We start from the raw sequence: 17,860 nt of genomic DNA, 5'->3' as shown, positions 1-17,860 counted from the left end.
CTCCGGATGATCCTGAATGAGCTCTGCAGAGCAGGAAATGGCACGCTGAGCTGAGAGGCTGCCCAGCAGCCTTCTCCAAGGACCAGTGTCACCATAGTGAGCATGACTGATGACTGGCTCACTGCTGGAGTCGTCTCCTCCTATTTCTGAGGGTCAGAGAATTTAAACAGATGACAGTCAAGGTGAGGTCAATAGGAAAAGGGCTCATTGTATTGTGGATTTGTTTGGGCCATGTCCAGCCTTCCCTTCCCCCTTTTCTTTGTCTTAACGATGTGTCGTTTCCAGTTCAAGAAGCAAATGAGAAGTCCCAGCCTGACTACTTCCTGTTCCTTTTCCTCAGAACCACAAGCAGCAGTGGAGGCCTGACCATCAGCAGCCTCCTCAAGGAGAAGGAGGGCTCCGAAGTGGCCAAGTTCACTGTGGAGGAGCTGTGCCTTATCTGCAGTATCCTGAGCACAGCGGAGTACTGTCTGGCCACCACCCAGCAGGTGAGCCGCCCCGCCTGCCCACTCTCCGCCTCCTTGTCCTGAACCACTTGGGCCACATAGCTCAGGAGGTCAGAGTAGGGACCTTCAGAAGGCCGCCGTGGGCAGACCCGTTGGCCTCCCACAGAGGGAGACTGGCTGTCCCGCCAGAAGACGGCCGAGTGGGCCATCTTACAGAACGGCCTTGTTAAAAAGTTCCTGGGCAAGAAAATATGACCAGTCCCTGCCCAGGAGTCGTGTAAGCTCCAAAAGGGCCATGCCCTCTGGAAAGTAGGTCAGTAGCCCCATCTCCTGCGTGAGGCAAGCAGGAACAAGCTTGATGGTCCTAGGACCCAGCCTTTGGTGGCGATGAGTCACAGCCAGTTATTCCATTCTCAGAAGTATCACTAGGCTAAGCAGAATCCTTTGGGCTTTCTGTGTCTCCTGGAATTCACAGAGCAGCCTCAATCTGCCTGAACAAATGACTATTGTTTGGATGCTGACGCTCAGGAACTGGGAAGCCGGAAAGGGTGATGTCGCTCCTGGAGCTCCCCATTAAAAGGAGGAAGACCCAGAATAATTTTCCATTCCGCCTTAGATGTAGGATTAGAAGTTCCTTTTCACATGTCGTCTGGAAGTCACCCAAGGCCAAGAGAAAGAAAGTAATTGGGGAAGGTTCTGCTCTTGCCCCCTTTTTTGGTTTATTATTTATACACGTCTAGATCATAGGAAGGCAGTCATAAGTTATTGATCAGACAGTACAGCTTGGAGCACCTGTGAGCTAGAGCAAGAATACAGGTGGCCAAAGAAGCGTCTCCCCAAAACTTCCCAGTTGGGGTTCAGCTAGCCAGAGGCGGAGGCAGCAGTGTAGTCCACTTGGGGACTGTCATATTGAGTCACACAGGGAAAGTTCTGTGAAGGCTTGTTGTTAGAGCCAGACTATTTTGTGTGTGTGTAGAAAGAGAAAGAATACACACATATAAATACAGTATTTTGAAACTAAAATAACCATGGTACCAAAAAAAAAAAAAAGCTATAAAAATGACTCCTAATCCCATCACCCTCAAATAATCATATTAGCAATTTAGAGGGCTGTTTTTCCAATTGTTTTTTGTCAACGTAGTTCTACATGCTATAATCTTGACTTAATTAATTTTCATATCCTTTTGTTGTTAACATCATAGCATTAGCATTTTTCCTGTTGCTATAACGTCTTTAGACGATCATTGTTATAGCTACAAAATATGCCATAAATTATTTAACAGTATCCCTGATAGTTGTTTATGTTGCTTTAAGTTTTTGCTTTTATAAGTAATCCTACAAAGAACATCCAATATGTTTTCCATTATTTTTCTAAAACAGAGTCTTAGAAGTTCTAGAAGTAGTAGTAGATCAGAGACCATTTTGATGATTCATAATAGATGTAGTCAGTTTTTTGTTATTTAGTGAAAATTATTTTTACTGATTATAAAAGTAAATATATTCTTAGCCCCTATTTTGTGATATTTAAATACAAACATTTTCCACTGAAACGAACCAGAGACTTTTGAAGAAATGACTAATTCCACATCTGGGGTGGTAAATATACAAGAGGAGCCTAGAACATGTCATATAAAAAGGAAGAAAAGTATTAAACCTTATGAGAGTCATTTCAGAAGTACTTAGGACCTGTAGTAGGTTTAATGTACAAAAAGATATGTCCAGGCCCTCATCCCCAGTACCTATAAATGTGACATATTTGGAAATAGGATCTTTGAAGATATACTTAAGTAAGGATCTCAGGATGAGATCATCTTGCAAGTAGGGTGAGCCCTAAATCTAGTGACTGGTGTCCTTAGAAAGGAGAGAGGGAGTTAACACACAAAGACACGGGCATGTAAAGATGGAGGCAGAGATTGGAGTGATGCGTCTACAAGCTAAGGAACACCAAGGATTGGCCAGAAGCTACCAGAAGGTAGAAGAGAAGCATGGAACAGATTCTTCCTCAGAACCTCCCCAGCCAACACCCTGACTTTGGACTTCTGGCCTCCACAGCTGTGAGAGAATACATTTCTGTTTTAAGGCACAAATTTTGTAGTAATTTGTTATAACAGCCCTAGGAAACTAATACAGGAGCCAACCTGAATAAGCTCTACTGGTCAAAGATGAAGTAATTTGTCACCTTTGAAGATACTAAGGAACCACAGGGATGAATTAAACACTGATAAATAAAAGGAAAGTTTTTATCCTGCCGTTTCTATTTGACTTATACGTCAGGCTAACCAAATCATGGACAATGGGAAGTATCTATGTATAGCAGAATTTTAGCTAATAAATGAAGAAGAAAAGATAGAATTAGAATCTCATTCTTTTATACCTCGTAATGGAATAATGGATCTGGGCATTAACCATCAATGGCTGCTGACATTACAAAAAGAGATACAACCAAATATCATGTATCACCTGATAGAAGTACACAACACCATCAGGACGTAGTTTCCTAAAAAGAAAAAACAGAACCTGAATCTGTTCAAGCTTCTGCAGTTGACCCTTGAACAACACGGGGGTCAGAGGTGCTGACCCCCTGCTCAGTTGAAAATTCACATATAACTCTTGACTCCTTAAAAACTTAACTACTATTAGCCTGTTGTTGACTGGAAGTTACCAGTAACATATGTAGTTGATTAACACATATTTTGTGTATGTATTATGTACTGTATTTTTACAATAAAGTAATGTAGAGAAAAGAAAAGATGATCATAAGGAAGAAAAAATACATTTACCATAGTTATTGAAAAAAATGCATATAAGTGGACCCACACAGTTCAAACCGTGTTGTTCGAGGGTCAACTGTACATCAAACTACAATTTACAGGAAATACAAGGGACAAAGGAACATGTTCATGCCTTATGGATACAATCAACAAAATCTAAACTATGGAAAAATCTCCAAGCACACAACGAAGTTTCTTTAAGAAAAAAATTACAGGAGTAGAGGATAAAAAGAAATGGGGGGAAAAGCCCCAGAAACTTAAGAATCCAAGCAATAAAGAATTGGAAAATAAAATTTAAAAAACAATGCCAGTAACGTATCACTATTGTTAACACTTTCATACTTAACACACTTTCATAGAGTAGTTCATTCATTCAAGAGATCTTTATGAAACACTTATATATGTACCAGACACCGTTTTTGATATTAATTAGCAGTGATGAACAGAGTAGACAAGTTTCTTTCTCTGGTGGAACTTAGAACTGGTGATTATCTGGTGATGGCACCAGATAATAAATAAGTAGGCCGAGATGTAACTTCAATTTTGTGTTAAGTGCTAGGAAGGAAGCAAATGACACAGTGCTAGTTAGGGAGTTGCCCACAGAAGTAAAGTGGTCCAGAAGGGCCTCTCTGAGGGGGTGACATTGAAGCAGAGACCTGAGGGTTGGCAAGGAGATGCCAAGTGAGGAGCTTGGAAGGGTCGGGAGGTGAGGGGAGCAAAGCAAGGGAGCTGGTTAGGAGCGGTGAGCAGGGAGTGTTTCGGGGAGAGGAAGTGGGAAGTGGGAAGTATGAAAGCCCTGAGGGAGAAAAGACTTTGGTATTTCCAGAACTTGAACTGGTCGATGTAACTGAGAAGCCAGGCATGCAAGGGGAAAAGCAAAATGTGGGCGGGAGAAAGAGACAGGACCCACATCATGGTTAGAAGTTAGGATTTTATTTTCAGCTCTGAAGAATTGAAGCATTTGTAAGTCTGCGCCATAATTTGTTTCACCAGTCCCTTGTGAATATATATGTAGATTGTTTCCAGTTTTTCTATCATAAAAAGCAGTAGAGCTTTATGAAAACAGGATCTTATCTGTTTTGTTCACTGAGTAACTCCGTAACTCAATTACAGAGCCTAGTACAAATGGGCTTTCAGTAAATATTGGTTGAACTAATAAGTGCTGCAAAAAATACCTGCATATCTTTGTACAGTGTTCTCATTCTTTCATTGAAATACTTTTTTAGATATAAAATTGCTGGCTTAAAGAGTGCATAGATTTAATTTTTGCTTTTAAAATAAATTGTCCTCTAAAAAGGGTACACTAATGTACACAACCCTCAGAGCATTTTTAAATTTAAGACAAAACGTTCATTATTCTTAGAGTTTGTATAATAAGGTCTTAAGTGCTAGATGAATCAATTCCCAGGATGTTTGGAGGATGTCTGGTCAGTTGCTTTTGATTTTGAGGTGGCTGGGAGCATGGCCAGTGTTTCTCTCCTAGGCTGTGGACTGCTGAAGGCAGAGTCTGAGCTTCTTTTCTTTGCCTCAGTATCCCCAACACCTGAATACAGTGGGTGACATATAGTAGCACTCAGTGAATACTAGAATACTGATTTTACTGCCACCCACCGCCAGCAGCTTCCAGTGTTAGGGGAGAGCCTACAGTTCACCGGGCAAAGAGTATCCTAAAAATCAGTGTCTTTTTTAAATGAATGAAATGAATCGTCAATGTGTCATAAGAAACAAGTACAGCTCAGTACTAAACGGCACAGATGGGTTCTGGAGAAAATTTGATTTCTGGTCTACCACTTACTATCCTGGGTTGGTCACTTCTCCATTTCCTCATGTGTAAAATTGGGGTCATAATAGAATCCTCCTCATGGTTTGTGAGAATTAACTGAGTCAATACATGAAAAGAGCCTGGAATTGTACCTGAATCATGAAACTCAGTCAGTGTTAAGTATTCTTATTATGGTAGTCCTCCGGATACCCATGAAGCGTGTTTCTCTCTTATTTTCTAACAGCTAGAAGAAAAACTCAAAGAAAAAGTTGACGTCAGTCTGACTGAGCGCATCAACCTGACGGGAGAGATGGACACGTTCAGCACGTATGTACCTTGTGCACGTTTGCTCACGGCCTGCCCTCCACGAAGCAGCACGTCTCAGGCTGCAGGCTTAGGTCACTATAGAACCTTAGAAGTTTCCAGGGCTTTCTGTTGGGGCAGGATTATTCTCCACTGGCCACTAAGAAGAAGCACTAGAAGCTGGTGCAGCTGCCTCCCGTTGGCCTCCTGTGGTTACTTTTGCTTACCAGTCTTTATTGTTGCACTATCTAGAATAACGAAAGAGAAGAAAGCCTCCTTTGACCATCCCTGTAGGAAGATCAGGTCCAAGGTCTCCTATGTGTCCCCCTAAATCTACAGAGGGCCAGCCCCTCCTCTAGTGTTTTAGAATATAAAGTGGAAGCAGCTTGATTTTAGCCATGGGAGGGTGTGTGTGTGTGTGTGTGTGTGTGTGTGTCTGTGTTTGGGGTGGGAGGCTGTCTGTCCAAGATGTTCAAACTACAAAGCCTTCTTGATGCAGTTCTTTGCCTGGTATTACCTTGCAGCATTTTTGTTGCGGTCATTAAATGAGATTGGGATAGGCCAACCTTCAGCTTTCTTATCAACCACTCATTGTGAAAAAATCAAAATTCTCTTCTCACTCGTATGTTATTTTTTCTCCTTGTCTCAACTTTTTTTTTCTCCCAAGTTCTCATTCAAACGTTTTCACAAACAGGTACTTTTGGAGACAGATGTGAAGGATTCTGGGTGTAATAAACAGGGAGACTAGCTGTGGTGACATTTTGTGCCCTGAGTGGCGACAAACCTGAATAAGACTAGGACATGCAGCAAGAATGAGGAAAGAGCCAAAATGGTCCTCATGGTCACTAATTCCCTTTAGAAATGAAACTCGAGTTTTCCGAGTTTCTGATGAAATGATGAACTAATTTTACACAGGTGTCCAAAACATTTGGAAGGGGCTGTGTCAGTCATTCAGAACGTCATTTTTTAAAGTTATGACCGTAGTAATTTGTTTGGTTTGCAGTGTCATCTCGAGCAGTATTCAGTTGTTGGTTCAGGATCTGGATGCTGCCTGCGACCCTGCCCTGACTGCCATGAGCAAGGTAAGCTCGTAGGAAGTGCTTCTTCCTAGATTTCCAAGAGCCATCCCCAATTCCCTTGCCCGTAGCTTCTTCAGGCTCTTCTGTGCCTAACCTATCAGCTGGGAGGAGAATGGAAGACTTCTAGGAGTTTCCAAAAGTGCTCCGATTAGCTTGCACCTTAGGTCAATTGCTTGTCTTTTGAGAACATGACAGGGAACAGATGTGTTTGGTTTGTCTAAAGGAGATGTTTTCTTTGCTTGGCATCAGACACATGCCGAAAACCTTAAGTGGTCTCGTTGAATGGGCATTTTTGTGAGTGCTCACATCGGTAACTTCTGACTCATCTGCAGTCTTGCCCACTGAGAGGGTTTTCCAACTCCTTCTGAGCTCTGATGCCAGTGCAGGATTATTTGATCAGGTTGCAGACCATGGTTTTCTAATATTATGGAGGCCCCTCAGTCAGCTCTCAAATCCCCTCCTTTGGCACTTACCACATGCTGCCTTGTGTTGCTGTTTGGCTTTTATGTGCCTGTGTCTTTTCTCCCTAAAATAATGTAAATTCCTTAAGTACATGGACCATATAGACCATAGAAAACTCATGTTTGTTAATCACTTAAGTTGGAAACAGTCAATTTTTCATTGATTTCTAAGCCAATTATCATGAAGCTACCCATTCTAGAACCTTCTAAAGCAGGGGTCAGCAAACTACAGACTGTGGGGCAAATCTGGCCCACTGCCAGTTTTTGTAAGTAAAGTTTTATTGGAACACAGCCATGCTCATTCATTTATATATTATCGATAGCTGTTTTTTTGTTACAATGGCAGAATTAAGTAATTGCAACTGAGACCATATGGCTCACAAAGCCTAAAATATTTACTGTCTGGCTCTTTACAGAAAAAGGTTGCCAGTGCCTGTGTTAGGATCACAGACACTTGTAGCATTTTCAGAAATTGTAGAGAAAGAACTTCTCTGGGGTGTACTGGCCAGTAGCACAGCACAATGGAAAGAACACTGGCTTTGGAGTCAGACAGACGAAACTCTTCTCATTTTTCCTTTGGGGGTGTTGAGCAAATGACTTAACCTCTCTGGGCCCAAGTTACCTCCTTTGTATGTGAAATGTGGGTATCTGCCTCCCAGAGTTGTGAGGATGGAGCACAAAGAGAGCAACGGACGTGGTGCCAATAAATGTTAGTCCTCTTTCCTTCTTGTCAGGAGTGGCCCTGTCACAAGGTTATGTAAGCAGACGTTTGGTCTGAATTTGGTTTTGTAGTAGATTGTAAATATTTCAGAAAAACAGGATTAAACTCAAAACTTAGGCTTCAGGAGTTTTATGAAGTTAAGCGGGAAGTCCTGAATAGCTGATATCACAAAGTTTCTATTCAAAAGGCCTATCAGATGTGGATGTGTATTTCCAGTATAGTCAGTGTTTACAAGCAGAAAACTCTGAGCAGGCAGGTTGAGGCTAACACATTTTCTTAAAGGAACATTGCTCTGAAGATTCGTTTTGTGGGCTCTGATTATCCCCTAGCTGCTGGCAAACGTTCAATACATCCTGAATATGATCTGTTCCAGCTGCCATCTCTCCTGAACTGCCATACACTTCAGATTGGAATGCAGCTGGTGAAAGAATTTTTACATTTACCAAAGGAAGAGTGGATTTTTTTTTTCCAGTAAAATAACAATTGGAGGGGATTTAACACTCCAGGTGTTGCTTATATGAACTGTCAGTTCACTAGGTGGATTTCCCTCAAGCTCCCCCCGACCCCAGCACCCATTTCTCCCCCAGACCCACATCAGCAAATACAGACACCATACCTCTAGAATCTTTTGTTTATATCATAAGAAAACCACAGACTTGGGAACGCAGCAGCTGGGAGGCCATTACTCTTTGTCTGAGTCTTCTGGAGTTCTAGCAAAATGAAATCCATGTGATGAAAATGACCAGATGTAAACACGCCAAGTGGTCACAGATTGATTCAACATACACTGTCTGTTATTTGTGCCTGCATCCTGTTTTGTGTAGTTTCTTCTAGGATTTTTAAAAACTTTTGTGATCATGCTTATTTCTGTCTCCGATTCCATCATTTTTGCTGCTAATTGAACAGTTCAATTCAGATTCTACCCAGCACAGTGATGGGAGTTGCAAGGCTAGGAAAGACATAGACCTTATGTCAAGGTTCTTAGATTCTAGAAGGTGTGGAGCAAGAGATGTGTGAGATGAGAGGAATGCTTAAATAACTGCAGGATAGTACCATCAGAAAATCAATACCAAAATCAGCACCCTAAGAAAAGTACAAAATGCACCCTTTGTAAAAGAGGGGAGAGTTCATATCCAGATGGGGAGGCGAGAAAAGCCTGTGTAATTACGGAGGTGGCATTTGAAGTAGACCGTGAGGGATGGTGAAGGTTTGAGCAAACTTGTGATTAGAAGAGCGTTCCCAGCCGGGGGACAATATGAGCAAAGGTTTGTGAAGTAAAGAAAGCTCAGAACTTGGTCGAAATTGCCGATCTTAGTACCCATGTTTGGAATTCCACAGGGTGCTCTGTACTTGCACTCACAAAGTCAAGATTGGAAACAGGGTGCCTCCATGGAGTTTATATTCTGACGAGGAGAAAACTTTGAATGCAGTAAATAATTGTATTTTGTAAAGGGTGAGACAGTGAGTGCTGAGCTTGCCAAAGTGGAGTGGGGTTGGATGATTCTGAGGTGATGGAAGGAGGCTTCTTTGACAAGATAGATTGAGCCAAACACTTCGGTTACATCCTGTTCCTGGGAGGAGACGTCATTCTCCATGAAGGCACCCCATCACCTTCTTCTTGGTTAGCAGATAGGCCTTTCATGATTTGTCCCTTCACTACTGTGTTCGCTTTGTGACTCCTATGTGTATATCTATACTCCAGCCTCGGAGTCACTGTCACTTCCCTGAATGCATTACTTTTTTGTGGCTTCTGTGCCTTTTTTCATTCTATTCTTTCTGCCTAGAATTCTCTTCCTACTATTGTCTGCCCAGTGAGAACATCCTTTAAGATCCAGTTCAGATGTCTGCCCCCTTTTTAAAATTGAGATATAATTTATCTATCACACAATTCACCCTTTTAAAGTATATAATTCAGTAGTTTTTAGTGTGTTCACACAGGCCATGCAACCACCACCACTAATTCCAGAACATCTTCATCACACTAGAAAGAAAACCCACTGCCATTTGCAGTTCCTCCCCATTTCCCCGACAATCATTCATATACTTTCTGTCTCTATGGAGTTGCCTATTCAGGATATTTCACATAAATGAAGTCATACTATCTGTGGCTTTTGTGACTGGATTTCTTTACTCAGCCTAATGTTTTCAGTCATCATCCACGGAGTAGCGTGTCAATATTCCATTCCTTTTTATGGCTGAATAACGTCCCATTGTATGGTTACACCACAGTTGGTTTATCCATTCCATTCATCAGTCAATGAATATTTGAGTTGTGTCCACATTTTAACTATTATGAGTAATACTATGAATACTCATATACAAGTTTTTGTGTGTATATATGTTTTCAGTTCTCTTCATATATACCTAGGAGTAGAACTTCTTGGTCATGTGGTAGCTCAATGTTTAATATTTTGAGGAATTGTCAAACTGTTTTCCAAAGTGACTGCATCACTTTGCATTCTTACCAGCGGTGTATGAGGGTTCTCATTTTTCTATATCCTCGCCAACAGTTTTTTTTTTTTTAATTATAGCCTTTCTAGTGTGGGGGTTGAAATGGCATCTCATGGTGGTTTCAATTTATATTTGCATTTTTCTGATGGCTAAGATGTTGAGCATCTTTTCATGTGCCTGTTGGCCATTTGTGTATCTTTTTTGAAGAAATGTCAATTCAAATATTTTGCCAATTTTTAAATTGGGTTGTTTTCTATGGTTGAGTTGTAAAAGTTCTTTTTATAGTCTCAATACTAAGCCTCTTACCAGATATGTGCTTTGCAAATATTTTCTCCCTTTGTGTGAGTTGTCTTTTCACTTTCTTGATCATGTCCTTTGAAGTACTGAAGTTTTTAATTTTGATGAAGTCCGATTTTTCTATTTTCTTTTACAGTGCTTGTGCTTCTGGTGTTATAGCTAAGACACCATTGCCTAATCCAAAATTATAAAGATTTACACCTGTATTTTCTAAGCATTTTATGGTTTTAGCTCTTATATTTAGGCCTTTGATCATTTTGGGTTAATTTTTGTATATGGTGTGAAGTAAGGATTTAACTTCATTCTTTTGCATCTATATATCCAGCTGTCCCAGTACTATTTGTTGAAAAGAATTCTTTATCCATTGGGTGGTCTTGACACTCTTGTCAAAAATCAGTTGACCATAGATGTATGGGTTAATTTCTAGACTGTCCAAATTCTATCCCATTAATCTATATGTCTATCCCTAGACCAATACCACACTGTTTTGATTATTGTAGCTTTGTAGTAAGCTTTGAAATCAGGAAGTGTGAGTCTAACACCTTTGTTCTTTTTCAAGTTTGTTTGGCTGTTTTGAGTATCTTGCAATGTCATCCTTTTCTTTTTGTCTCACCCAGAGTTTCTTTCTCTCTCAAGATACTGTAGTATGTAGATTCCTCTCTACTTTGTTATACAGTTATTTTTATATTTCTGTCTCCCCCGTTAAGCTTTGAGCAACTTGAAGGCTTATTCAGTTTTGGATCTGCATGGCATAGCATAGTACTTGCTTAACAATAGTACAGTAAGTCACTTAACGTTGATAGGTTCTGCAACTTTAGGTGAAAAACATTCAACGAAACCAGTTTTACCATAGGCTAATGGATATAAACAAGAGTTAAATGCCTACGGCACTATAACAAAATGACATTGAATGAATGTCATTTGAGAACTTGAGAACTTGCTGCACTCCCTTGAAGGTGAAGAAGGCAAGAAGAAGAAAGAAGTAAAGGTCATTTGACCAAAAGAATGGTGATAATATGAGACAGCTGTAGCTGTGTGAGGCAAGTAGACATAGAGTAGGAAACCTGGATGTCTTTATAGGAAATGGCCAGATCGTAGACCCTGACATCTTTAGGCACATACAAGTGCCGTTGAGGATGATGGGATGCTCCTTGATGGTACTTAATGGCAGGGCTTCTTACTTCAACAAGTAGCATCCCGGAGCTGAGTAAAGAACGGTCAGAATCAGGGAATGCCCACATCCAGCTGTTAGCTCCCCTAGGTGTAGGCAAGAGCCCTGCTGCTGGAAAAGGAGAGGAAAACACAGAGGGTCAAAGTTTGGCAGAAAACATAGGCAGGAGTGGCCTTAAACAGGCCAGTCCCACGTGGAGGAAATGAAATATGATGAGAGTTTACTGATCTCTCTGAAACTATATCTTTGAAATTGTAGTAGTGTTGCTGCTATGTTATATCAGCATTACCACTTTCAGGGCCGGCCTGGTGGCTCAGGTGGTTAGAGCTCCATGCTCCTAACTCCGAAGGCTGCCGGTTCGATTCCCACATGGGCCAGTGGGCTCTCAACCACAAGGTTGCCAGTTCAATTCCTCGAGTCCTGCAAGGGATGGTGGGCTCCGCCCGCTACAACTAAGATTGAACACGGCACCTTGAGCTGAGCTGCCGCTGAGCTCCCAGATGGCTCAGTTGGTTGGAGCTCGTCCTCTCAACCACAAGGTTGCTGGTTTCGACTCCCACAAGGGATGGTGGGCTGTGCCCCCTGCAACTAGCAACGGCAACTGGACCTGGAGCTGAGCTGTGCCCTCCACAACTAAGACTGAAAGGACAAAAACTTGAAGCTGAATGACACTCTTCACAACAAAGATTGAAAGGACAACAACTTGACTTGGAAAAAAGTTCTGGAAGTACACACTGTTCCCCAATAAAGTCCTTTTCCCCTTCCCCACTAAAATCTTAAAAACAAACAAACAAACAAAAAAATACATAAAAAATAAAAATAAAAAAAAATTACCACTTTCCCCTCCCATATTTGCATTATTTTCTTACATAACCTCTATGAGATGGTAGTAAGTTATCAGTTATGGAGCATTTACCAGGAATCAACACCCAAGTGCACTTTCTAATTTAATTCTGATGATAAATTTATAAAGTGGCCAAGCTATTTCCTTTATAAGGTAGTTATTTCCTTCTCCCTTTCACAGATAAGGGAACTGGAACTCAAAGAAGTTAAGTCACTTATCCATGATCTCTTAGCTAACCGGTGACAGAGCCAGGATTCAAACTAAAGTCTCTCTCTATGCAGGATTGTACCACATCATATATGCAGAATAAGACTAAGTCATTTTGGCACATGTGGAAACTGAGGCAAAAGCTGCTTAAATGACTTGTTGAAAGTGAAAGAGCGATAAGTCAGTGTGTGCGCAGTACTACTAGATTCACATGAGTGTTCATACATACGTGATTATGAGCTCTTTAAGCATTCTCAAGCATCCTGTTAGATATTTGTCCAGCTTTTTTTGATCTGACACCATGACTTTCCTACAGGGGAGAAAAATAGGTTGATCAGCCAACCCAAGTATTCCAGTCTGCTTTGCATATTTCTCCCTGAAAACTCATGAATTGTCATGCTGGTGTGTTTATTTGTTTTCTTTTTCATAATATGCCCAAAGCCATAAAGCTTTAATAACAGTGAAGCCAGAAATAAAACCAACTCTCCTGGTTCTTGAAAAGGCAGTTGTTTGAAGTGTTTTGGTGGAAATTAGAAGAGTTCTGTTTTTTAAATGTAAATTCTGTAAATCCTTAGAAATTAGTATGTCTGATTATGGCCTTAGAGGTGGGATTTTTTTTTTTTTTTTTAATTCTATGGCTTCCTTTAAAGGGTCCATTGGTCCCCTGGTCCCCTCCTTTTTCCTAAGGCTACAAACATCATGAAGTTGAAAGAATCTCTCTTTCCAGAATCAAACACACTTAGCTTTTTGCCCATTAATGGTAGTTTTAGAACAAACCAGAAAGAAGAAACTGAACAAATTAAATTTCCTTACAGTCTGGCATGTAATTTCTATTAGATTTCAAGATTATGAACATGTACTAATTTAGGATGCTGAATTACTATCCCCCAAAGACATTTTGAAATAGCTAGAACAGTCTTCAAAGCTGTTCTCATTTTCCTCAGTTATTAAAATGTAGTTCTATTTCAGGAGGCCACAGAACAGCATGGTTGGGAAATCTTCAAGTTCACTTTCCACCAATAATCAAAGCACATCTTTTTTTATAAAAGTTTTTTTTTTCCATTATGACCAAAGAAAATCACCTTCATTATAGAAAATACAGATTTTTTTTAAAAGAAATTTTAAATCACCCATAATTACAATTAATGGATATATTTCAGTCTTTCTTTTTATGTATATTTTTAAAAATCAAGTAAGTCCAGACTTTACATGCTGTTTTTCTCCTTTAGCGGGTTCTAATAGTTTTCTGTGTATTTAATCTAGGACTACAATATTTTAATGATTGCATAGTATTCCATAGCAGAGTATTTATTATGAAAGTCATAATAATAGTTAACATTTACCGTGGAATTAATACATGCCAGGCACTATGTTAAGCGCAATGCATGCATCGTCTGCCAATAACTATATAGATTTTAGGTATCATCATTATCCCAGTTTTATAGCTGAGAAAACCAAGGCTTAGAGCGGTTAGTTTACTTGCCCAAGTCACACATTTAGCAGGTTGCACAGACAGTATTAGAACTCATGACTGGTGGACTTAAGATTTCCTCATTTTAAGTACTATATCAACTCCTTCTCTTAAAATTCACTTTTGATGGATTTTTAGGTTATTTCCAAGTTTTCACATTTATAAACAGTCTGGCAATGAATGAACGTTTGTGTGTGTGTGTTTCTAAACATTCATAATTATTAACTTCAGATTAATTGCCTTAAAATAATTGCAGAAATCAAAAACTGTATAAAATGCTAAGATTTTTATTTATTTTTCTTAGTTAATACTATATTACTGACTATATTCCTTATACTATACATCCCCGTGACTGCTGCGTAATAACCACTTTGTACTTCTTAACCCCTTCTCCTTTTGCACCTCTCTCCCAAACCCCCCTCCCATCTGGCATCCATCAAAATGTTCTCTGTATCTATGAGTTTGTTTCTGTTTCATTTGTTTATTTCGTTCTTTAGATTCCACTTATAAGTGAAACAATGTGACATTTATCTTTCTCTATCTGACTTACTGCGCTCAATGCAGTATCCTCTAGGACCATTCATGTTGTTGCAGATGGCAAGATTTCATTCTTTTTTAATGGCCAAGCAGTATTCCATTGTATATATGTACCACCTCCTCTTTATCCATTCATCCATTGATTGACACCCTGGCTGCCACCACATCTTGGCCATTGTAAACAATGCTGCATTGGAACATATGGATGCACTCATCACCTCAAAGTAGCGTTGTGGGTTTTTTTGGGTAAATACCCGGAAGTGGAATTACTGGGTCCCTTTTTGTCTCTTGTTATAGCCTTTGTTTTAAAGTCTTTTTATCTGTATTGCTACCCCTGCTTTGTTTTTTATTTCGTTTTCATGAAATACCTTTTCCATTTCTGCACTTTCTGTCTGTGTGTGTCTTTCAATATGAAATGAGTCTCTTGCAGGCAACATATGTAAGGGTCTTGTTTTCTTATCCATTCAGCCACCCAATCTTTTGATTGAGCATTTAATCTATTTACATTGAAAGTAACTGTTGCTAGATATGTAGTTATTGACATTTTATTAGTAATTTTTTTAATTATCTTTTTTTTTTTCATATTGAAGTCCCTCTAACACTCCTTGTAATACTGGTGTGATTATGAACTCCTTTAGCTTTTTCTTGTCTGGGAGGCTCTTTATCTGTCTTTCAATTCTAAATGATAGCTTTGATGGGTAGAGTAACTTTGGCTATAGATCTTCTTTTCATCACATTGAATATTTTGTGCCAATCCTTTCTGGCCTACAAATTTTCCATTGAGAAATCAGCTGACAGTCTCGTGGGAGCTCCCTTGTAGGTAACTAACTGCCTTTCTCTTACGGCTTGTAAGATTATTTCTTTGTCTTTAACTTTCAACATTTTAAGTATGATGTATCTTGGTGTTGGCCTCTTTGGTTTCATCATTTTAGGACGCTCTGCGCTTCCTGGGCTTGAATATCCATTTCCTCTGCCAGGTTATGGAAGTTTTCTGTCATTTTTTTCAATTAGGTTTTCAACTCCTTGCTGTCTCTCTTTCCTCTCTGGTACTCCTATGATGCAAATGTTAATACGCGTGATGTTGTCCCATAGGTCCCTTAAACTGTCCTCATATTTTTGGATTCTTTTTTCTTTTTGCTGTTCTCATTAGGTGTTCTCTGCTACTTTATCTTCTAAATCACTGATTCGATCCTCTGCTTTATTTATCTACTGTTGAATCCCTCTAGTGTATTCTTTATTTCAGTTATTGTATTTATTTACTTCTAACTGGTTCTTTTTTATGTTTTTTATCTCCATTTTTATGTTTCCTATCTCTTTGTTGAAGTTCTCACTGAAATCATTGAACGTCCTTATAACTAGTGTTTGGAACTCTGCATCTGGTAGATTGCTTGTCTACCTTCTGTTTAGTTCTTTTTCTGGACCTTGGTTCTGTTCTTTTATTTGGGACATATTTCTTTGTCTCCCCATTTTGGCTGCCTCCCTGTGTTTGTTTCTATGTATTAGGTAGAGCTGCTATGTGTCCTTGTCTTTGTAGAGTGGCCTTATGTAGTAGGTGTCCTGTGGGGCTCAGTGGCACAGTCTCCCTGGTCACAAGAGCCAGGTGCTCCAGGTGTGTCCCTTGTGTGAGTTGTGTGCCCTCTTGTTGTAGTTGAGCCTTGGTTGGTGTTTGCATGTCAATGGGAAGGTTTGACCCGTGGGCTGTTTGGTTGTGAGGACCAGCCATGACTACAGTGGAGGAGTTGTTGTGCAGTAGCTGGCCCTACAGAGCAGGATTCACTTTGCAGGGCTCTGGCACCTGCCCTGTCTGCCCTTTGGATGTGTCATCCTTGGAGGCAGCTGGGTGATGTTCCATCTCAGTCTGAAGCTGGCCACTGAGCATGCCAGCCCCAGGGCCTCCTAGGAGGGGACCTACTACGGGCCAAGTTCAGCCACAGACTGTGCCCTACCCAGGGCCACCTGGCATGTGCCACAAAGCGATCTGCAGATGACCACTGTCCACGCTGTGCTTGGAAGTGCCTCAAGAGGCCAAGCCACAAACCAAGGCCAGCTATCACCAGTGCTGGGCTTAGGGCTGCTCAGCCAGAGGTATGGGACACGCTGAAACCAGACACATTGCTTGTTTGGGTTTTGTGAACTTTTGAGGGATTTTAGGAAAATCTGCAGCATGAACCATGGCAGGCCATTTGTATGGAAAAGCCACTGGAAGTGGCTTGGGTGTGCCTGAAAGTTGTGTGGGGTAAGGTTTCAGAATCACCAGGACTGGGTGAACAAATGGTGTTAGCTAGGTTGAAGGAGTCTCAGATATGGTGGCCGCATGTGTCTGCACACTGGGAGGGGGTGAGCTCAACAAAGAAACAATGGCTTCCTCCAGCACCTCCATCCAGGAGAAAGCTGCCCCTCCAGCCCTCACTCTGAAGCCAGACAATTCAGTTCTTCCCCATATGTCCCTGATGCCTTTCGATCTGCTGCCCCAGTGCTGGAGCTCAGAGCTAGTGAGTCCATCAGTGAGTAAGTCCATGCACAGGCCCTTTAAGAGAAGCACCTAGTACTGTAGCTGCCCACAATCTCTGCTGGTTTTCACAGCCAGAAGTTATGGGGACTTCTCTCCCTGGCACTGAAACCCTGGGCCTGGGGAGCCTGGTGTGGTACTGGCACCCCTCGCTTCTCTCAGGGGGACCTCTGCAGCCAAGTTATCCTTCCCAATTTTTAATGGTCACACATGGATATGGGACCAGTCCATTCCTCATCTCTGCCCCTCCTACCAGTCTCAAGGTGGCTTCTTCTGTATGTCCTTATTTGTAGGACTTCAGTTCAGCTAGACTTCAGGTGATTCTCAGTGATAGTTGTTCTGTAGTTTAGTTGTAATTTTCATGTGGTTGTGAGAGGAGGTGAGCACAGCGTTCACCTACTCCACCATCTTGACTGGAAAATCTAAAATGCTAAGATTTTTGATAGATGTTTTCAAATTGCTTTTACAAATGATTGAATAAATTCACCTTTCCATTAGCCAAGCAGTGAGTGGGAATATATATATATATATCTTCTTAAAACCTTTGTTATTTCACTTTGTATTCTGGATTTTCTTGGTTTTCCCCTTGGAGTTAAGGAACATGTATCTTTGACCAAAGAGCTAGGAAGAATCATTCCTTCCTTTACGTCTGTACCTCCATCACTACTACCATACATACACACACACACACACACACACACACACACAAACACACACAACCTCACATTATATGTAGATTTTGCTTGCTCCGGTTCCTTCAGCTAATTTCAAGTTCATTTAGGTGGTAACACTTCTTTTGGAAAGCATGGTAAAATAGAAAGAACGTGAAC

The 17,860-nt window shown here is 40.7% G+C and overlaps 1 protein-coding gene across 2 annotated transcripts in view; it reads left to right on the top strand.

Annotated features, from left to right (window-relative positions):
* VPS53 (VPS53 subunit of GARP complex) overlaps nt 1-17,860 on the top strand; it is a 149,010-nt gene that overhangs the window by 107,834 nt on the left and 23,316 nt on the right. For both annotated transcript variants that reach the window (XM_033089976.1, XM_033089975.1), the window contains exons 15-17: nt 341-488; nt 5,224-5,306; nt 6,286-6,364. In XM_033089976.1, the coding sequence (XP_032945867.1) occupies nt 341-488; nt 5,224-5,306; nt 6,286-6,364 (310 nt within the window). The remainder of the gene's footprint in view (nt 1-340; nt 489-5,223; nt 5,307-6,285; nt 6,365-17,860) is intronic.

The sequence above is a fragment of the Rhinolophus ferrumequinum genome, chromosome 21 (assembly GCF_004115265.2).
Source record: "Rhinolophus ferrumequinum isolate MPI-CBG mRhiFer1 chromosome 21, mRhiFer1_v1.p, whole genome shotgun sequence".
In the NCBI taxonomy this organism is placed as follows: Eukaryota; Metazoa; Chordata; class Mammalia; order Chiroptera; family Rhinolophidae; genus Rhinolophus; species Rhinolophus ferrumequinum.
This window is presented reverse-complemented; position numbering and strand designations above follow the sequence as displayed.